This window comes from Heloderma suspectum, chromosome 6, assembly GCF_057233095.1.
Source record: "Heloderma suspectum isolate Gila_16-S chromosome 6, 16-S_ref, whole genome shotgun sequence".
In the NCBI taxonomy this organism is placed as follows: Eukaryota; Metazoa; Chordata; class Lepidosauria; order Squamata; family Helodermatidae; genus Heloderma; species Heloderma suspectum.
In genome coordinates this window covers 53611600-53633992 of record NC_139463.1, presented here as the reverse complement: position 1 = coordinate 53633992, position 22393 = coordinate 53611600, and the positions used below count along the sequence as shown (strand labels likewise).

General features: G+C 45.6%; 2 protein-coding genes across 2 annotated transcripts; one reads left to right on the top strand and one right to left on the bottom strand.

Moving 5' to 3' along the window:
• The first annotated feature begins 1078 nt into the window (after positions 1 to 1078).
• On the top strand, positions 1079 to 21338 carry PSMD11 (proteasome 26S subunit, non-ATPase 11). The gene is made up of 14 exons (XM_084804369.1): positions 1079 to 1188; positions 4437 to 4538; positions 5299 to 5423; positions 5622 to 5693; positions 6555 to 6612; positions 12375 to 12569; positions 13714 to 13858; positions 14874 to 14934; positions 15501 to 15563; positions 16908 to 17033; positions 17943 to 17978; positions 18555 to 18606; positions 18978 to 19120; positions 19231 to 21338. Exons 1-13 carry the CDS (start codon positions 1098 to 1100, stop codon positions 19118 to 19120), a joined length of 1269 nt encoding a protein of 422 aa, XP_084660495.1. The 5' UTR covers positions 1079 to 1097; the 3' UTR covers positions 19231 to 21338.
• LOC146340873 (ras-related GTP-binding protein A-like) lies at positions 10095 to 11131 on the bottom strand. The gene has a single exon (XM_084804370.1). The coding sequence runs from the start codon at positions 11125 to 11127 to the stop codon at positions 10186 to 10188; it is 942 nt and encodes a 313-aa protein (XP_084660496.1). The 5' UTR covers positions 11128 to 11131; the 3' UTR covers positions 10095 to 10185.
• Positions 21339 to 22393: the final 1055 nt, after the last annotated feature.

The window sequence follows — 22393 nt, the reverse complement described above, 5'->3', positions numbered from 1 at the left end:
GTTGGAGGTGTAACTGTATGCAGGCTAATCTAGTGCGTATGCTATGGAATGTCCCAACAGTGATGCCTTTCTGGGTTGAGGCCCTAACCAGGATCAACATGGTCCTGGAATCCTCAGTCAGTGTAAAAGAGGCCCATGCCTTAGTGGGATACATTCCTGGCAAATGGGACTTGCCAGAGGGGCATGCTGCATGGGTTAGTAAGGCCATACTAACGGCTAAGCATATTATTCTACAACACTGAAAAGCAAATAAAACCCCACATATGCACAGTTGGATTCAGGATCTATTGACCTTTCCTGCCATGAAGAAAGTATACAACATCGAATTATAAGAAAATAAATTCCTCTTAATTTGGGGAAGTTTTCATGAATTATATGGAGAGTAATTGTCCGCTGCAGGCCAGCAGAGACATGCTTGACACAACCTTGTTATTTAATTGTATTTATTTTTTTCCTATGTAACTATCAATTTATCACATCTTTTGCTTAACGATTTCGCTTCTGGACACGACACATCTACTCGTTATATACAGAGCGGTATGAAGAAGGGGGCCCTAGCTGGAGGGAGCGGGGTCAGGAGCCGGGCAGGGGGCGATTCGCTCCTTGTGTTGCGTGGGAAAATGGGGAAAGGCCCGATACATCGCCGACGGCACGCACGTGGGCCGCCGCGCCGCTTCCGCCCTTCGCCCCCGAAAGACGCGCTGTCTGCTGGGGCGCCCCCAGCCCGGCGCTGCGCTTTCTCCCCGCCTCGCGACTCCGGTGCGCGGCCTTCGTCCCTCCGCGGGCCGCGTCGGTTTGTCGCGAAGGAAGAGCGGCGCAGGCACCGCCGCCTGACGACAGCAGACCGGCGCCCTCGCTCGCGCCTTCCTCGGCGCGGCGCCTCTCCGGTCTCCCAGCGGCGCGGCGCGCAAACGCCCCTCGCCGGGAAGAGGCGCTTCGCGGCGCGCCCGCCGGGCCACAGGGGCGCACCGACGCTCGTCGATGCCCGGCGTGACGGGGCGGCGCCGAGGGGTCGGAAGCGGGGCGAGCGGCTTCCGGCGGACGCGCAGCCCTGTGGTTCCGGCCGGAGTGAGTGAGCGGGTTTGGCTTTTATTAAGATGGCGGCTGCGGCGGGCTTGGAGTTCCAGCGCGCCCAGTCCTTGCTGAGTACCGACCGGGAGGCCTCCATCGGCATCTTGCACTCCATAGGTGAGGCGGGCCGCCGGAGGGTGGCGGGCGGGCAGCGAGCCCGGCCTCTGGACGCGGGAGGGGGCGTGGGCGGGCCGAGCGGGAGCCGCTGCTGACTCACTGCGAGCAGCTCTGAAGGGAAGCGGGGCCGGCGGGCTTCAGGGGGGCGGCCCGAGGGGCGCTTGTTCCTGTCGGCGCGCCTCTGCAGCGGGGGAGGCCGGGCTGACTGGAGAGGGAACGAGGAGGCATCGGGCACTGGGCCGAGATGGCCTGGGAACCCCGCCCTCTTGTTTGCCCTGCCGGGTCGAGGAGGAGGAGGGCGCTTCGGCCAGGGAGAGTCCTGGGTGGCATGCGAAATGGGAATAGCGGGGAACATCTGCATGAAAGGAACTAGTGAAGGTTCCTCCTCCCTCGCTTTTCCGCTGGCCTGTTCGATGGCATGGCAGGCCAGAAAGCTGTCCTAAGTTTTCCTAGGCTAGCCGCCAGGGCTCCCTGATGTTCTTCAGGTCCGTCCCAACTTTCACCCCAGGACCACTGCAATCACCCACTTCCCCTGGTCTTGGGTGAAAAAGTAGAAGCAGGTCCGGAATTTGGGGGGAAGAGGGGGCACTGGCACTAAAGATGAGCGGACTGGTATTTAGAGAGATGTAGAGCAGTTTGTCTCAGCATGTGCTGTGGGTGGGGTGAATCAGGAATAAGAGGGCTTCTTTTTCTCCTTAGTCCAATTTTCTGGTATGCACCTGCATAGGGGCAGGGGAGGCCTGACTTGGCTGCAAACTTACCAGTGGTGTTACCTAAGCGTTAGCAGCTTAATATGCAGATACTTGCAGGTGATGCTTATTTGTATGCTGCAAAAAGCTCCACTTGCTGGTTTGGGGAGATCATGATTCTGTTAGTCACAAGAGTAGGACTGGCCAATTAGCAGCTTCCCTGACAGGTGCTGTCACTTCATGAAAAGGAAGTAGAGGGAAGGTGGCCTGTGTGAGGAAGGGGTAGCTTTTGAGGGGGAATGTGGTGGAGGAGGTTTGCTGTGGAGTGGGAGTTGGAAGCAGGAAGGGACAAGTCTAAGAGAAATCCGGTTTGAGAAGTTGGAGTGATGGATCTGAAGAAGGGGTGGTAGAAGGGAGCGGATGTGGAGGTAAATGGAGAAGCAGCACGGGTTGTGCAGTGAAGTTGTCAGGCACATTCCACAGGTGGCTTGCCAACATCTCTTGGCTTGTGCGGGGGTTGCTGCTTGGTGTTTGCTATGAAAATTGGCAAGGGCTGGTTTCTGAACTTGCATATGCCTGCTCCCTTCCCACAGCAACTGGACATGAAATGTGGGAGGGAGGTATATGTACCCAAGATGTGGTGATGGCCTCTAACTTAGATGGCTTTAAAAAGGAATTCAACAAATACATGGCTACTAGTCCCAATGGCTATATGCAGCCTCTAGGTTCAGAAGCAATATGCCACTGAATGCCAGCTGCTGAGAGTAACATCAGGAGAGTGCTATGCCAACATGCCCTGCTTCTAAGGCTTTCTAGAGGCATCTGCTTGGACAGTGTGGGAAACAGTGCTGGACTAGATGGAGCAATTAGTCTGATTCAGCAGGGCTTTTCTTATTCTTATCTTATAGGTGCTTTGCATACATAAGTTGTATGATTTGGCATATCTGTACACATATTGGGAAGGCAGGTTTCCAGATCAAGGAGTAGTAGATAATCTCACCTGCTGCCCAGTTAGAAGTTTTCCTCACTTAGTTTTGTAGTAAGTTGCACGTGCTGATAGCTGCTGAGAGTTCCCTGTCTTCCTACAGCACACTTCACACAAAGGGCCAAGTTAGGAATAGCATCAGGAGAGAACTGAGAATGGCTGCAGTTCAAGGACTCTGAAATATTCCAAAGCCTTCACTATAAAAAAAAAAGCTTTGGCAACAGGGTACACTAAATACTTTTGTGTCACATTGCCAGAGAATCTGAGAGTCTCCCTGTTTTGATCTATCCTTTATGAGTCCTTCTCTCCCCCACTTCTTATATTCCTTGCCTTCTCTTCCAGGCACGAGCCACATTTCTGTTAGTAACGTTAAATAAAACACAGCCTTCAGACATCGCTTCTGTTCGTTCCTAGACAAGATTAGCCTAGAAACACCATGTGCTGTAGAGGATCTTTACTTACGTGAGCTTGACAGTGGAGGGAAAATGAGTACATGATAAAAGGACAATATGGCCCATATCAGATGAACAAGCTTCCCTGTAGCTTTTAGTGGAGTCCATTATTAGGGACAAAGAGCTTGTAAAAACAAAAAAAAAAGACATCTCCTCTGACTCAGAGAAGTAATTCCTGTGCATCTTGGGCCATTATGTGTTGGGCCATTACTTTTCCCCCATGGACCAAACTAGCAAAGTCTGAGAGATGCCAAGTATTTTGGGAAGGAGGAAATTGTTGATGTGGTTTAGCTGTGGAGGACTGCTGTGTTTTGCCTAGAACAACTTCTAGTGCTAGTAAGACCACTTCAAGTCATTTACACATCACTGTGTTTCTCTCTAGCCCTATGATCTCAAGTGCAATCCATCACAGATGACAGTTCTGATATCATTTCCATTATCACTCGTCCCAGGAAGAAAGGGAGATGTAATTTGCAAGATCAGTGATTCCTATGTGACTTTTAAACATGTAAACAAAATGAGAGGTTGCAATGAGGAGGTGGGTGGGTGTTGCATGATAATTGTGTGAAACAAGCCTTCAGTATTGTTGAAGCCAGTCCATCATGCTTGAAAGACAGTTTGTAATTTTTGTTTTCTTAGCATCCTAAATATCAGCTGCAATGTCCAGGGAAGCAGGCTGGATGGCTTCTCTGAATACCAGTGGTTTTTGTGCCTGTCCTTTCATGCAGCTACACTAAAATTAGTGGCATACCCACTTTACTTAGTACTGGGAAGCTTTGAATGCAGTGTCTTATTGACAGTATCTGATGACATGCTAGAAAGTAAAGGAGACTTCGTTTCACAGCTGCAGCTATGTCTGTGCTGCTGATGTGGTAGTATTATGCCAAATAAGCTGCATGATATCAGACATCTGATAAATGTAATATTCTTTTTCCTGAGCTGCCTCATGGCACTGGATTCTTTTGCTCCATGTCAAAGACCCTTGGATTATTATCTGTCATGTAGTTGCTTCTTGTGGGCCAATAGTAAGTTAATTTTAGAATGGAGGAGCAGGGGTCAACATAAACAGTCCTTGATGTGATAGAAGCTTGTCTTTTCTGGTTCAAACCTTTGTCTTCCTAGTGAAACGTGATGTCCAGGAGAATGATGAAGAGGCAGTACAAGTCAAAGAGCAGAGCATCCTGGAACTGGGGAGTCTCTTGGCCAAGACAGGACAGGCAGAAGGTAAATCCCAAGCAATTTAATGAGACTTTTTTTTTTCAAAAGTGTAATGTTGTTGCTATACTGACGGTTCTCAGTGCAAGCTATTCTCTCTCCCCCTCCCCCCCAATGTCAAGGTGGTCTTGACCAAAAAGTCATCTAGTTCAAACCCTTTTTTCTTTCCCAATCCAGGGCTGGCCATCCACTTGCATATCACTCGCATATCTACTCAGACCACAAGCACATGAATGCATGTGCAGAATAATTGGAACTACTAGCCTTGTTGACTGACCTGGAGCTATTTGGTATTGGCACATGGTGGTCTGGGTTGTGTTGATTGACCTTAGGATGGGAGGCTTTAATTCCTTCCACACCTCTGTTTCTGTCTGCACTTCCATAAAGCTTGTGAATCTAGAATGAATAGTCTGATGCCTTGGTTGTAAGGCTAACATGTTGATCCTGTGTTTATGAGTGAGAAAGGGTCTTTCTTTAGCTTTGTGGTCCTCCCTATTCTTGGAGCTCAGATAAGTACAGAATCGCACAGTGTCAAAGGTACATTTGGCTATACTGAACTAGTCACTGGACATAAGGATAGAAATGGTGAACAAAGTCAGAAAAGATGAATGTGTGAAGGTCTGAACTGGGGATTAGGGACAGAAGGATAATAAGTTTTAGAATTGTGTGGTTATTGCCATCTCTGGAACATGTCCTTAGGCTTCTCTAGTGCATTCTGGTGCAACTTCCTGAGTTATGCTGGTACTTGACTGTTCTGTTTTTAATGCAGAGCTTGGAGGACTTCTGAAGTATGTGCGTCCTTTCTTGAACTCCATCAGCAAGGCAAAGGCAGCCCGCCTGGTTCGGTCCCTTCTAGATCTGTTCCTAGACATGGAGGCAGCAACAGGACAAGAGGTGGGACAACTGAAATTCCTGCCACTTACAAAACACAGAGTGTCTGCAGCTACTTCTCAAGTGTCAGTTTCTAGCTGGTCCTATCCAGAGGGAGTCAGTCAAATGTTTGTGTAGAAAATGATCACCAGACAGGTGGTCTCCAGACAGTGGTGGTGGTGGAAGTACTGGAAGAAAGGCTGAATATGTTTTTTCTTTTAGGTTGACCTATGTCTCGAATGCATCGAGTGGGCTAAATCAGAGAAGAGGACATTCCTTCGCCAAGCTCTGGAGGTAGGGTATGTCCATGTGACTTTGTGTAGCTAAGTTGTGCACATGTTACATGGGTCTGGAAACCTGCCATCCTATCTGCTTGTGCTCTACACCCAAACACGTATCTCTTCAGGTTCACCTGCATTGCATCGCTGGGTTATTGCTGACACCTTAAGTTTCTCAGATGGTGGTTTTGTATGAGACACTTTCTTACTGACTCTTCAGATATTATGAGGTCTTGCATCTCAGTTTCTATACGCATGTGTTACCTCTTAACACCCTTATCCAGTTGGTATAAATCTTATACCAACCACTAAGAAGTATATATTAAATGGGTGGGAAAAGGCCAGCATTTTTACAAGTCTTATACTATATTATAAGGCCTGTAAAAACTCTAGTTTTTTCCCTCCCTTTTAATATATGTTCATTAGTGAAGTGGTGGTTCTAGCTTCAGTGAATGCAGCTATTTGTGGAGGTAGGGGATGGGGGATAGTCCAGACAAGTTAATGCAGAGAACTGCAGTGAAGTGTGTGTGGCATAGGTGTGTCTTGTTGATTTCTACTTTTTCTTTGCTTGGCTCCCTACAAGATGATCTACAGTTATTCCTTTTATGCTTTTGACTCGTATTTTGACTGCCACTCCCTGATTTGGACACACCGTCCCCATCAAACTCACCATTTGTTATGCAGAGCACCTCCTATACAACCATGCATTCTGTCTACTGACTTTCCTCTGCATTTTCTTACCTTTCTGAAACTGTAACCTTTCCCACCAGGGCCCTTGTCTGTTCTGTCTCTCGTACATACTGGTGCATTTGTAAAAAATCTAGTGTTCATGGAGTAGTTTTCATTGAAATCCATTCTCTACCTTTCCCTCTTCTAGGCAAGGCTGGTTTCTTTGTACTTTGACACTAAAAGGTATCAAGAAGCATTGCAGTTAGGTAAGTTAACCACTAGCTGTTACATAACAGCTTGGCTTCTATATTGATGAGTAGCTAATGGACCTGGCTTTGCACAGGTTGAAATAACCCTTAACTTGATACACTGAAGCCTTCAAGCGGACGTACAGAGCTGTCAGAGTTGGACACATGGTGCCTGGCCTTTCTGAGAGAAGTTATGCGCATTGGCACTCCTAGTCACAGCCTCTGCCATGGTGACCCCTATAGTCCCCTGAGGGGAGATCTGCCCACTCAATTCCCCGGGGCAGGGACAGGCATATAACTCTGTCCTTCCACCTACTAATCTCCCCTGGCTTCATCCTGTATGGACTGCCAAGTGATGTGCTGATTAGAGAAGTCTGTCCCCAGTGGCTGGAGATGTTACTGCAGGCTTCAACCACTTTATTTTATTTCACACATTTGTGTCCTGCCCTATATCATTAAGATCTCAGGATGACAGACAGATAAAATAAATTTAAACAGTATAAAACAATAAATACTTTAAACAGCTAAAACATATTAAACCATATTAAACCATTAAGCAAGCTAATACCAGTACTTGGAAAAAGGCAGGATTTAAATAAATAATAATACCAATTTAAACCCTAAAACAATAAAATGGTTAAAACAGTGTACAGCTTTAGGTAATTCAGTTAGCCCCCAATGACTTTGGTGAAAAGCCATGTCTTAACTTGTCACTGAAATGAAACCAATATCTGTGCCAATTCGGCCTTCAAGGGGAGGGCATTCCACAACCAGGGTGCCACAGCAGAGAAGGCCCTCTCCCATTTCCCACCATAGTGTATGTTTCGCACTGGTGGGACACAGAGGAGGGCTCCTCCAGCACATCTTAATCCTTGGGCAGGCATACAGAGGAGAAGGTGCTCCTTCAAGTATCAAGGTCCCAAGCCACTTAGGGCTTTAAATGTCACCACCAGCACCTTGAATTCTGACCGGAAGTGTATTGGCAGCCAGTGCAATTCCTTTAAAACTGGTGTTATATGATCTTTATGAGATGTTCTGGTCCACAGTCTAGCTGCAACTTCTGAGTGAGCTTCAAGGGCAGCCCCATATAAAGTACATTGTAGTAGTCTAGTCGGGAAGTTACCAGCACGTGCACTACTGTGGTTAGGTTATCCCTGCCCAGGAAAAGTCGTAGCTGGCAGATCAGCTGAAGCTGGCCCCAAGTAGTCCGGGCCACAGGGTGCACCTGAGGCTTCATTGACAGGAATGGATCTAGGAGTACTCCCAAGCTACACACCTGCTCCTTCAGGGGGAGTGCAACCTCATCCAGGACAGGTCACTTACCCAATTCCTGGGCTTGAGAATCACCAATCCACAGAGCTTCCATCTTGTCAGGATTTATTGGCCTTCATCCAGCCCATTGTAGCCTCCAGGCACTGAGGTCCAGCACCTTCACCACCCCAGCTGACTCTGACAGCAAGGAGAAGTAGAGCTGAGCATCATCAGCATACTGGTGACACCCCACCCCAAAACTCCTAATGACCTCACCCAATGGCTTCATATAGATGTTGGGGGGATAGAACAGAACCCTGTGGCACCCCACAGATTAATAGCCATGGGGTAGAACAGGAATCCCCCAATACCACTCTCTGGAATTGGCCCTGCAAGTAGGAGCAGAACCACTGTAACACAGTGCCCCCAACTCCCATTCTGCAGAGCCGATCCAGTAAGATTCCATGATCAGTGGTATCAAAAGCTGCTGAGAGATCCAGGAAGATCAACAGGGCAGCACTCCTGCTGTCTTTCACCCAGAGTACATCAGTCAGAGCAACCAAGGCTGTTTCAGTGCCAGACCCTGGCCTGAAACCAGACTGAAATGGGTCCAGATATTCAGTTTCCTCCAAGAACGTCTGAAGCTGCCCAGCCACTACACGCTCAAGCACCTTGCCCAAAAAGGGGATATTAGTGATGGGACGATAGTTCTCACATACTTCTGGGTCCAGGAGGACCTCTTCACGAGAGGGTGCACATGGACACATTAAAATAAGTTAAATCATTAATGTGTTTTTAAAACAAAATAACCATGGGGTGCACATTCCTAGGGTCCACCTAGCATGCATGCCAAATTTCAGATGTCTGGGTTTCATGGTCTTGGCACTATGGCACAGACGGACAGACAGACATATACATTCTCTTTTATGATTATAGATTTCATACTGGTTGGAAGGAATAAAACTGCTTATTTTCACTTTCATGGGCCCCTAGGCCTGCTTCACAGAAGTGTGTTCATCACTTGATTGAAAGATGTATTGACCTGCATCTATGAATAGACCGTATAGCCTCATAAACAGAACTTTCATATTGCCTTAATTGCTATGCTTTTACGTTCATATGTTCATCTATGAGATAACAAGTGTTGTGGGTGTAAACTTTATCTAGCAGGTTTTCAGCAAACAGTCTCAAGATTAGGGTAGAAATGACAGGCAGTGTATTAGTCCTAGGTTCACCAGATACTTGTAAAAGTCTGATTGAGATTTAGACTCTGGGCAGCTTTTCCCCTCTGCAAGGATGGGGGACCTATTAAAATAGTCTGCCCAGAGGCTAATGGATCCCAGGGGACTCTGGGGGATCTTCTTGCTGCTATGGCTAGAGATCCCACTGAAACCTTGGTCACTGTGGAATGACTAGGGCAGTTGACACGATTGCATCCAAGCACCTTCTCGCTCTTAGCAATGCCCCGGTAGCTCATAGAATCATAGAATAGTAGGGTTGGAAGGGGCCTACAAGAATCCAAGTCAGAGCATCCCTGACAGATGGCTGTCCAGCCTCATCTTGAATGCCTCCAGTGTGGGAGAGCCCACCACCTCCCTAGGGAATTGGTTCCATTGCTGTATTGCTCTAACAGTCAGGAAGTTTTTCCTGATGTTCAGCCGGAATCTGGCTTTCTGTAACTTGAGCCCATTCTTTTGTGTCCTGCACTCTGGGATGATCAAGAAGAGATCCTGGCCTTCTTCTCTGTGACAATCTTTCAAGTACTTGAAGAGTGCTATCATATCTCCCCTCATTCTTCTCTTCTCAAGGCTAAACATGCCCAGTTCTTTCAGTCTCTTTTCATAGGGCTCTGTTTCCAGTCCCCTGATCATCTTTGTTGCCCTCCTCTGAACCCTCTCCAGAAAATTTTTTTTTCCAGAGCTCTGGAAACACAAGTCCCTGGTAACAAAATTTATTGTCATGATTGAAGACAAGAAGAAGTTTTATAAATGTACTCTAGCAACTTGGTGATAAAATAGTGAATATTCCATCTTTGTAGTTTATCATCATTTGGAACAGAGCAGGACATCAGGAAAGGCTGTGCTGTCTTTAACAATCCAACAAGGAGCAAACCCCACGCCATTGCAGGAGACCCTTCCCCAGTGCTCCCGGAAGCAGTTCCGGAAGGTCCACAGTGTATCCCAACATCGTCTGGCAGAGCAGCATCCGACGTTAAGAGAAAAGACAAGATTGCAGTGGAAAGCAGCACACTCATTTCAAAGCCCACAAAACAGACACCCACCATGTTAGAGAGTCTCCTAGGAAAAGAGCAGTTCCTTCAGCCTTGCGCCTTGAGATGGCTCAGCGCACCAGCAGGCTATGCTTTGGCCCATCCACCCGCTCCAGCTTCTCAAAATGCTTCCTGGCATTTCTAATGGTAATCAGCATTGCTGCAGAAGGTATGGAGGGGTCTGACATGACGACCATCATGTAAGTGTTTGATGTAAAGATATCAATGAAGGCTGCAAAGTTGGAGTTCCTGACCTCCATACTCTGTAAAGATGTGGCCAGTTTACTGCAGCTCAACTTGAATTGTTTAATAATGTTGCTGATTTTCTCAAATCTGTGGATATCGCGCTGTTCTTTACACTGATAGTGGGAGATGACCAGGAAAGTGGCTCTTTCAGACAGAAGAACTTCGTCGGCTTCAATGATCTGAGCAAAGTTCCTGAGGTTCATCTCCAGTTGCTGGATGTTGGGAATCAGCTGGTAGACTATACTGGACCAAGCCTTGTAGAGAGTTTCATCCCAGATAGACGTTCTAAAGCAGGCACACTCCAGCGGGCGGGACAGACGCTTCAAATCCTCTTCCCGTTCTTTGAAAATCAGATTGCGCTGGTCCTCCTGGACCAAGTCCATCTTGTGCACAAGGCAGAAGATCTTGGCATCCGATGAGTTCTGGAGAATGGCCTCCAGGCACGACTGGTAGTAGTGCATGTCTTTCTCCAGCTCCCTACTCTCCACATCAAAGACATAGATCAGGACCTCCATGTTGCGGAAAATGTTATCGCGCTGGCTGGTGAAGTAGTTCTCCATGAAGGTGTCCTGCCCACCACAGTCCCACAAGTTTAACACCAAGTTGCCCAGAAATCGAATATGTGAATGCTCCATATCAAATGTAGCTCTGAGGCGCCGCGTATTGCGTGCAATGTAGTTTGCAAAAATAATGGATCTCATGCTGGTCTTGCCAGACCCACTTTTCCCCATCAACAGCACCTTCTTCTTCATAGCTGTGTTCGGCATCCCACAGCTCAGTTCAGCTCCTTGGTATACATCTGAGCTGAGGGCAATGAGCAAGAGGGAAGATGGCTAGAATGCAGGTGGAGAGAGCTCGCTATCAAGCCTGTTCTATAGCAGTAATGGTGGCAAAGAGGGAGTTCTTTTTCATCAGCATTGCATCTTCTCATTGCCATCCAGCAGAGCTTTTCACAGTGGTTTGTGGCCTACAGCAATCTGGGCCAGAAATGATGGGACCTCAGTAGCATGCTATGAGGAGTTTGCATGATACTTCAAAGATAAAGTCGCTTGCATCTCTCATGACTTGTGCACAGTTAATACATTCCCATCAGTAGAGGTATCCAGAGCTTATGCAGATTTACCAGCTACAGCCCTGTCTGGACAGAGATAGCCTAGACCAGGTTACCTGAGGGATCATCTTCCATATTTACCTGCCTGGACCCTGAGATCATCCTCAGAGGCCCTTTTCTGGGTGCACCTGCCAATTGAGGTGAGGCAGGTGGCTACTAAGGAGAGGGCCTTTTCAGTGCTGGCGCTTTGGTTGTGAAATTCCCTACCCGGAGAGGCTTACCGGGTGCCTACATTGCTGTCTTTTCAGCACCAGGTGAAGACCTTTTTATTTTCCCAGATGTTTTAGTCCTTCAATTTTAAAAATAGCATTAGTGCGTTTAAAAATCGAGGTGCATTTTTAGATCTTTGCAGTACTGTTCACTTTCTTTACATTGGGTTTATTCTATTTTAAGTTTAAGGGCTTTTTATATGTTGTCTTTTATTGTTTTAAGTTTTGTTTTGCGAACCACCTAGAGCGCTTTGGCTCATGGTACAGAAATGCAGTTAGTTAATAAAATAAAACTATTTCTGAAGGAACTCCTTCACTGGACAGACCCCTCACCAGCCATGACCTCTGATTCTGTGCATGTCTCACGTTAATGCTGAAAGAGGAGGAGGATTTGTGTTCATGCCTAATGTATTGGCTTTGCATGTACCAACTCTTGCTCGAAGTCTCCTAGACTTGTGCTCTAGCCTCTTAATGTGTCACATGGGATTGATTTGCCCAGTGAGCTTCATAGCTGAATTGGGGATTTGAACCTAGTTTTTCCATATCAAAACTAGACACAATCACCCTGGTTTTCCACACCTTGATCACATATGTTCTTTTGAAGGGCCAAGATCATAATTAAGTATTTGAGAATCCAGAGGAAGGCTCTGACTTTGGTTAAAAAGGGATTTCTCTGTTGTATGGCTTTTGTCAGGCTCACAGCTTTTGCGGGAGTTGAAGAAAATGGATGATAAGGCCCTGTTAGTGGAAGTGCAGCTGCTAGAAAGCAAGACCTACCATGCCTTGAGCAACCTGCCAAAAGCAAGAGCAGCATTAACCTCTGCCCGAACTACAGCCAATGCGATCTATTGCCCACCCAAGTTGCAGGCAGCGCTGGATATGCAATCAGGTAAGTCACGCTGGTGGTAGAAGTGCCATACATGCTTTCTGTGTTTGGCCTCATTGTTCTTAGATGTGTTCCTGACAAACATTGCAGTAGTGTGTTCTCAGAAAAATGAGATGCTGATTCTGTGCTTGCTTGATCGTGAAACAGCCTTTCCCACCCTTGGGTCCCCAGATGGTGCTGGACTGCAACTTCTGTCATCCCCAACCACCATGGCTGATGGTCAGGAATGCCTGCATGTTATAGTCGAACATCTGGGGACCCAGTGTTGGAGAGAACCGGCTTATATCCTCTTGTAGGACAAGTTACAGGCCATAGAAGAAGAGAATTTTACAAATGTTTCTAAGGGATAGCTGCTTTGGAACAATTTGCCTAGAGAGAATCTAGCTCCTTGCGGATTTTTTTAAAGAAGTTTGGATGTACTTATCAGGGATGTTGTAGGCACAGGGTATCTGTCTTGAGCCAGATGAGCTAAGTAATCTCTGAGTCTCTCACAACTCTGATTCTGACTCTAATGAAACCCAAAATATAGGTATGGGGAAATGTCGGAAAACAAGCTGATAAGCTGTTGCCTAATTGTTCTCTGATACACATCAAGCATGGTGAAAGCAAACCTGACCAGAGCTTGGAAAACTGGCAAAAGGAGGAACTGATAGGCTTTTAGAAGATTAAGCTGAAGAAATGAACTTATAGATGCAAAAGTGATCAGAGCTATTAGACAAAGCTTTTTGTTAGAGCTTCTCCCGAGATATAAACTTGAGTGGTCTCTCTTCTCTATTCCCTCAGCCAGTCCTTGTGGCTGGCATGGCTGTACCTCTTTCTCCTTCAATCTACTACTAAAACAATTTCAGTGGAAACCTCAAATATTAGAGCAAAATAATGCACAGGGAAACAGATGCCAGTTAACTTGCTTTAGGGCAGAGTGTGGGCTTTGTGGAACTGGCTGAACTGATTCAGTGATCTTTATAGAATTGGGTTTCTTTGCCACAAAAGGGGCAGGGGATGGAGGAAGCGACAGTTCAAGCGTCTCACCCTGTGTGAACTGATGAGTAGAACTTTGCAGCCATGTTTTCCCATCTGTTGTCTTCCAGGTGAATCTGTGGTGGTCTAACTTGGGCCTGTTCTTTGTGTTTGCCTTCCTTTTTAATAGGCATCATTCATGCAGCAGAAGAAAAGGACTGGAAGACGGCATATTCTTATTTTTATGAGGCATTTGAGGGTTATGATTCCATCGACAGTCCCAAAGCCATCACAGCGTTAAAGTATATGCTGCTGTGCAAGATCATGTTGAACTCGTATGTGGCTAACTATATCACAAAATGCTAATTATATTGCAACAGCCCCTTGTTCCTCCCCTCAGGTCAGAACATACGTGCCAGTAAGAGATGAAGTGTGAGGGTCCTTGAGTGACTCATTTGAGTTGCAAATGTTGGTGGCTATTGGGACAGTGTAAAGAAGGGAACAAGGATTAAGGGTCAGAGTGAGGGCAGAGATGGGCAGAATATTTCCCTTTTCTTCTGGTTGCTGTAAGACCCATTCAGGCCTCTCTTGTATATGGGAATTGTGTTATCACGAGAAGAAATTGGCTTCCTGGATTTCTCTTAAACTCTCCTCTGACTTCATGAAGACTGGCTAAGGTTTCCTTTCATTTGAAAGGAAGCATGAAAAAGCCGCGGGATTCTGAGCTCCCTGTTTCCTAAGTGAGGGGTGGCTGTACACCCTACTATCTTCCTCCAAGTAGGATTTGGGTCTCTTCCAGGAGGCATGACGGCTGCTCTTGTAGGTGCAGGCCCTTGAGATTGGCCTACCTCGCTGCCACTGTTCAGTTCTAGGCTCTGGCATCTGAGGGAGAGCAAAAGCTTTTTACTCTTTCCTTACTCTAGGGACAACAGGTGTTTGGAAAGGGAAGCACTAGGAGTATTTTCTGTTCAGTAGCAAATAAAAGTGTCGTCATTCTGTCCTTGATGTTAGAGCATGGCAGAAGCTGCTTTGCAGTGTGTGTTTCTTTTTCTCTTTATGACGGTTCTGCAGTGAATGTATGCATAACGGTTACAATGTATGCATGCTTGAAATCTCCAAGCAAGCTACAAGTAGAGTTCTTTTAGGACTTGGGTTGCTTCCCTCTATTGAATGTCTCCAATTTATCTCATATTTGATTTGGTATTTCCATGAAGCTTTTAAAAACACTTTACGCTAGTGGAATATGGAGCATTGCAGAAGGCAAGGATTATGTAGCGAGCTCTTCTGATTGCCTGTGTTCAGTGACATGATGACTCAAACCTCTCTTTGTTTTGCATTCTGTCTTTCCAGGCCTGAGGACGTGCAGGCATTGGTGAGCGGGAAGCTCGCACTGCGGTATGCAGGCAGACAGGTATAGAAATGCTGAGCTACCTTCCCTGTCCTTGAGAAGTCTCAAATTCCTAGCTACCGCTGTTGCTTTCTCAGCAAGTCTGGCTGCCTCGCAGATGGGTCTCTGCTACAGGGAATGCATGGACACTTTCAGAGGCCCCATAATTGCATGTTGACAGTTCTCTCTTGTCCAAGTTGAAGTACTTTTGCCTTGATTGCTTGTTTTCTTTAGCTGCTTAATGTGCTTCCTTCTATGATTTAGCAGCTGCTTTGGTTAAGTGAATGCAGGTGGAATTAAAGGAGACTCTTAGCATTCTTGTCAAGGATCCTTTCTGAATTTCCTTCTGGCCCACTAAAGGAGGGGTAGGCAGAAAGTAGATCTCCAGGTGTTTTGGACAACTCCCAGCATTTCTGTTCATTGGCCATGCTGGCAGGGGTTTCTGGGAGTTGAAGTCCAAAACATCTGGAGATCTACCTTCTGCTCACTCTTGCACAGAAGCATTTTTCTCAAGTGTGAATGCCACAAGCACAATTTATATTTGCTGTAGTCCAGAAGAATGTCACTGCTGGCTTTGTTCTCTTCTGTAGACTGAAGCACTAAAATGTGTGGCACAGGCCAGTAAGAATCGATCACTGGATGACTTCAAAAAGGTGAGCAAGCATAATGGGGAAATGGGCAGGTTTTCTTTGGATTACCTACAGTTTTAGGCCTAAAAAAATGGAACTTCCACATTGAGGGGCGGTATATCTCTGAATATTTGGGAGGAAGGGGGAAGGGTATCTACATTATGCCATGCTTGTGAGCTTCCTGGGGAGATCTGGTTGGCTGGGGACAGCGTTGGACTAGCTGGGTTGTGATCTTATCAAAAGACTGCAGTTCTAATCACATTTTCTCTGCGGTTAGTCCCACTGAGTTCGGTGGGTCCTAATCCCCAGGAAATGTACTTGGGATTGCAACCTTTTCTCCTTAAGTTTCTCCATAGGTTCTTTTCTGAAACCTGGAAAATTGGAGCTATCCAGAGTAGTGTTTGTAACAGATGTTGGACATGGTCCGTATGAGAGAAATCTGCAGGCTCACTGTGCATTTTTCAAAAGCAGACTAAAAAGTTCATAGTAGAACATCAGGATAGGAGGGAGGCTACAACTTTCTTTGTGGGGAAGGGAAGTGCCGTACTGAAATCCCCCCCCCCCCCCCGGAAAAATAGATATGCTTCTGTTGGATTGTGCTGGTATCTGAATTTGCATATCTAGTTAATCAACTTGATTTTGGGGTTACCTACAGAATTGAGATTCACTTTTGAGGATGGGAGGAATTTTTGGTAAAAGAGGAAGGGGATGTGTTGGAAACAACCAGGGAGAGAACACAGTTCTTCAGAGTTCCTTGCTCTTCCCCACTTGAAACATGTTTATCTGTAGCTTATTTTCAAGACATTGATGTCTTTGATCCTGAGACCTGGAACCCTGCGTTTTGTTACATAAAAGTCCAGATTCCCAGGAGTCCATCAAAGCCACTGGACACCATATAACAAAATACACTTCCCTATTTTACAGCATAGGTTCTGTTGAGGTTTCTTTTCCTCTTACCCTATGAATGTGTAAACACGGAAATGTCTTCTAAGCAAGTAAGAAAAGCACCATAGGTTTGGATAGAGTCTGTAGTTGGACTACACAAATGGAAGCAGAATTTGTTTTTTATGCAAGTAGAGAGAGTTAGCAGTACTTCCAGTGATTCGGAATAGCATAGCTTTTGCTATGTTTCCCTAAGGTTAGTAGACATGGAATATATATGATACATTTAAATGGATACAAACCTGCATAATTCTGATTTTCTTTGAATAGAGTTTTTGATGTTGTTAAATGCAGCGTATACATAGCACTGCATAATAGACAGCCATGGTTTGCAATTGACCCCGGGCAGTCTTTGATCCCTTGGCCTGAGAATGGTTGTGATCGGATCCTCTGTACTTATTACTGACTTAAACTAATCTTCCACAGGCTCTGAAAGATTATAAGGTGGAACTCAGGGACGACCCCATCATCAACACACATCTGGGCAAACTCTATGATAACTTATTGGAACAAAACCTAATCCGGGTAATTGAACCTTTCTCCAGAGTCCAGGTAAGAAGTTCTTCTAGAGCTTCGTATCCCATCTTTCTGCCTTCATGAGGCATTGTCATCTATTTGGATTTCCCAAGTAAATATTTAAAGCAAGCAATCTCTGTTCCATCAAAACTGTGGATATTGACAGTGAACTGTTAAAAATATTGTGTGAGAATCTCCCGATTGTACTTCTTTGGGTTGTGGTAAAAATGTTCTACAATTGTTTAGAGGCTGGGGTAGTGTGGTTGGAATTTCAGTGAAGAATGGGTGGGAAGGTTCTAAAAGGAGAACAGTGGTTTGGAATGTCAGGTGAGCTGTTGGTTGATAGCTGCTGGGTCCTTGGATTTTGTACATTGCTTCTGAATTCTGCAGTGACATTTGTGATTAGAGGTAACGGGAGAATCACCACAACCCTAAATATTGAGAATTGATTACCCTCACTAAGTCTGCGTGTGTGGTTAAATTACTAGCTGTAGATGGTTATTGCTGATAGACAGGGTTATTTGTTGAAGGTGTAATTTTTAGGGAGGTATGGGTGGGTTGGAGTTCTTGATTGGTATTTTTTGGTATTAATGTGCATTTAATTTTTTTTTAAAGTATTACCCTGAATATCTGCCTGGCTTTTGCCGGACTTGGGATGTCTTGTGTTGCATTATGGAGAACATAAAGAAAATTCAGTGAAGTGGGTACTGGAGGAAAACAGTTGGATAGTGGGAGAGTCCTATTTTGTGTGTTAAAGTTAAAATACGCAGAATCGGCTGCTGACAGATGAGGACCTAAAAATGTAGTGGTCTACACAGTTGCTGCGTGCTGACTGCCTATTTGGTTAGTCACTTAACATAGGGGGGGGGGGGGCGAGGTGATGGTAACACTTGTATTTTCTCATTTCCAACCATATTGGCACCCCTGTCCAAATTTCTTTTGCAGATCGAACACATATCTAGCCTTATCAAGCTGTCAAAGGTAAGAGCCTGGATGCAGCAGGCTGTGTTGTAGTCTATAGATAGGAGCAGCTATGGAGAAGGGCCCTGCTCCGTTAAACATTTACGGAAACAACTGGTTTGGGAGTAGGGGCTCTTGCTGTTCTTTTAAAGAGAAGTATGTACTTCTGTTTTTGTAGACTTAGGAGAGGAGGGATCAGAACAGGAGTTAAACTGCATTAAGGTTTTTATTAAACTTCAGCCATTGCTTGTTTGAGAATATGGCATCAGCTGTCATTGCCAGTGGTGCTGCTATGTGCGCAAATGCAGGGAAGATGACCCATTATGAATGTTCCTGTGCTGAAATATATAGGTCTGTATAATGTAGTGGAAACCAGTTCCCCTTTGGCCAGGAAAGATTGATGGCTTGAGCATTGCTTTTTTAATGGAAAGAAAGCAACACCTTTCGCTCTCACTAGAGCATATGTGCCTTACCAAAACAGTAACGGTCTAGAGGTTACCTCAAGGTTATTCTAGGAATCATAAAACTTCAGGATAGCAAAATCAGCTGGCCTGTGGTTAGCTCTAGGAAATTAATCATCTCCTGGTTTAATTCCAGGCGGATGTGGAAAGGAAACTCTCTCAGATGATCCTGGACAAGAAATTCCACGGTGAGTCCTCTTTGCCCAAGAAAGTAAAGGATATACCCAAGAGTGAAAGAGTTGGCTTATGCCCACCACAGTCTTTGGCCACTTATAGTGGCGTGTTTCCTGAGCATTAACAAAAGGTTGATGTGCAGGGAGCAATAAACATGGTTTGCGCTAGACCTGATGAGCTCCTACAACCTTGGGGATTCTTCTTTATCCCTATCTTAAAAATATCTGCATGTTTGGCAGCTCTACTGAGTGAGCCTTGTAGTGTCCATATCTACTTGTGCTACTTTCTCAGAAAGAAGCACTCATCAACTTTTGAGGAGTGGAGCAATTTGTGTTAGAGCAGCTAGCTACTCAGGAGACTTAATAGAACTTTTCTCTTTTGTTAGGGATCCTTGATCAAGGTGAAGGTGTCTTGATTATTTTTGATGAACCACCTGTAGACAAAACATACGAAGCTGCTCTGGAGACCATTCAGAATATGAGTAAAGTAGTGGATTCGTTATACAACAAAGCCAAGAAGCTAACATAGGTGAGGGGCTTTTACAGTCCACAGTGAGGGCTGCAACAGATTTTTGCATCCCCTCCGAGAGGGTTGTTCAGCTGAATGACATGGTTCCATCTCTTTTTTTTATCTTGCAGAGTTGGGGACTGTTGGCTGTTGCGTTGGAGAATTGGTGCGTGAAACCATTGGGGGGAGGGACAAGAGGCTACAAGACTGGTGGGGGGGTTGTTCCCCACCCCCACCCCTTTTGCTCTACTTCTCACTTGGAAAGTTTTAACACTTCCTCATCTCATCCATCTTGTCTATACGATTGTGTGTTCCAGTTTCCATGTAACCTTTTACCTGCTGAACTTTGTACTGGGATGGGGAAATAATGTTTAAAAACAGAAAAGTTTCTTGGGTGGGTGGGGGGCAGAGGAAGCAGTTGTAGTATCTTAAATAAAAGGAGAGAGGCTTATGCTATATTTAAAAACAAGCATGCTTCCCATTTTCTTGAGGGTGGCAGAGGGGGGGGCTTAATCTTTCTGTCACTGGTAGGAATCCAGCCGCCAAAGTCTGCTCCATAAATTGACAAAATTCCTACACAGAAGGCATTTCTCATGTGTACTACAGCATAACCTGATTGTACTCAGATGTACAGGCACCGGGGAGTCATGGCTGACAGCAACTTCTCAGCATGAGCACACAACAAAAAACAGTATCGGCTGTGTGTTTCCACAAATTCCCGCCATAGTATTGCATTCCATGTAGGACTTTTGTAATCTGTGAAGTGGCTAATAAGAAATTGGGAGCTACATTAACCTTCTGTTCAGAATTCTAAGACTTCAGGAAGCCCAAATGAGACAAGTTTGCTAACTCACAGCAACCTTATGCCACTGAAGGGTCAACTAAAAATGTTATAGACCTTTCTCAACCTTGAACACTCCCTGTTGAAATCTGAGGCCTTGATATAGGAGCCTGCTTGGATATGTTTTCCCATTATCGTCAAAGGGCAAGGGATGGCCACGGCCACTTCTGAGCAGTGGCTGTGGAGGCTTCCTGATTCTGTCCCACGTGCTGTTTCTTGTGTTTAAACAAGGCTAGAATGTACTTGCCTTTTAACTTCACAAGATATGCTGTTGGAAGAACAATTGAGCTTCTGTTCCCTAAATGTTCACTTTTTTTTAGAGCTGGAGATGGATATTTCCAGCTGGTTGTTTTGGGGCCACCCAGGGGCTTTTTTTAACTTTGCTACCCCTTGAACATCTGAAGTGAGGTAGATGAGCCCTTCTAGGCTGAGGCCAAGGCTGCGCATTACACCAATCCTGGGAATGCCATCAAAATCTGCATTCCCATGGCAAATTCTTCTCCCCTCCCTGTGGTGGCATGTTGGAGGATTTCCCTTGTGATGCATTGTCAAAACTGAGTTTCCCCACCAACTGTCAGTGGTGTGCATTGGAGCCGGGAAGATTGCAGAATGGTGAGCACTTCTAAACTAGATCAGGACCTGGCACCCCCAGTGCCCAATTTGGCCTCCTGAAGTTGCCAACTCAGAGGCAAGAGGTTGTGTGTGCATGCAGGGATTTGTGGAATTTTCTGGCAGCCCACTTTGGGGAGTGGTGTTGGTCAGGGATCCTGGTCTGCAACTCAGTGACCACCTTGAAGTGGCCCTCCAGTACTGACCACAGACATTTCAGCAGGGAGGGGGAAACTTGCCACTTCAATACCATTTTCAGTGGCTTCCTCATGGCAGGTGTAAAGTGTTTGCCTCTTAAGACTAACTCAGTTCAAGTCCAGGGGAACATTAGGGTACTGGTCTTCTGTGGGAGAGGCAGGGTGCTGTTGACACCGACATTATGTCATTGAATGATGAAGTTATATTTAAGGTGTTGCTGGTATCTGAGTAGTGTAACCTTCTGCATCACTTCCCTCATCTTCCATTTCTTTGCTTTCTCATACTTACTTTGTAAAATTACTCTCCTATACCACAACATATTTTTGCATTCACATGAAATACCTTAACTGGCTGAGTCTTCCTCTTTTTCGTGCTGTTTCTTCCCCTTATTTTATCTTCCCTGCACTATATAATGTCCTTTAACTTTCTGTCTGTCTCAGCCAGTCCAGATGTTCTGGGGAGGTGAATTTTTGGGTCTTGTGGGAGGGGTTTTGGCACCATGAATTTCAAATGTACAAATGGTTCACGCTAACACACACCAGGTATATCTGATGTTCAGATGGCATACAAATAAAAAAATCTTCTTTTTCAAAAAGACTGTGTATTGTTTTCAGCTGCAGAGGCAAAAAATACACCTCTGAGGATCTCAGTGGCATGATGTGACTTACTGGATAACCCCCTGAAGCTAACTTTCCTCATAGAACAGCAGCTTAGCTTAGAGACTGTCTCCTTCCTTACAGTTAGGGCACAATCCTATGCATGTATAGACACAAAAAAGGCCCACCGTGCTGGGGCATGCTGGGAGTTGTAGGCCTCTTTTCTGTCTAAACATGCACAGGATTGTGCCCTTCGTGATCTCTCAGATCAGGCAAGCAGCCCCAACTCAATCCGACCTTGCGCGTTCAGATAACAAGGACTCAGATGGAAGTGTTTAGTTGCAACTTGGCAACAGTGGAGCAGTCTTCTGCAGGGAACCCGCCAAAATCTGAGTGTCTGGGTATTTTAAGATCCTTTCCATCTGGGCTGAGAGGATGTAAAACACTCTAGTAGCTATGGTAACAGGTAAAACTGCTAGTGTATTGGCTAAGAGTGTAAAAGGAAGTCTACTTTTAATCTCAGCTGTGCCATAATTTATCTATCATACTACTCTTACTGCCTTTCCACAAGAGTCACCAAGGTGGTGTACAGCAAATCAAAACATTAACATAACAAAAATATGTACTGGGATATTATGTACTGCATTATGTACTGCAGAGCCATTGTGAGAGTGTTGAACTGGGACTCTCAGTGGTGAGAGTGTTGAACTGGGACTCAGGAGATCTGGGTTCTAGTCCCCACTCAGCCATGGAGCTGACTGGGTGGCTTTGGGCCAGTCCCTGGCTCTTGGCCTAACCTACCTCACAGGGTTGTTGGGATAAAATGGAAAGGAGGATGACCATGTAAGCCATCTTGGGTTCCTTGTAAGAGGAAAAAAAGGCGAGATATAAATGTTAACAATAAATAAAAAATCATGCTTTTCAGGCAATTGTCTCCCAAAGTGGCTCATGTCAACAAAAAGGACAGGCCCTGCCATCATGCTTACAAACTAAAATGCCAAGACACATAAGGGAAGGGAGGGAAAAGGAATGAGGGAGATCACTTTTCCA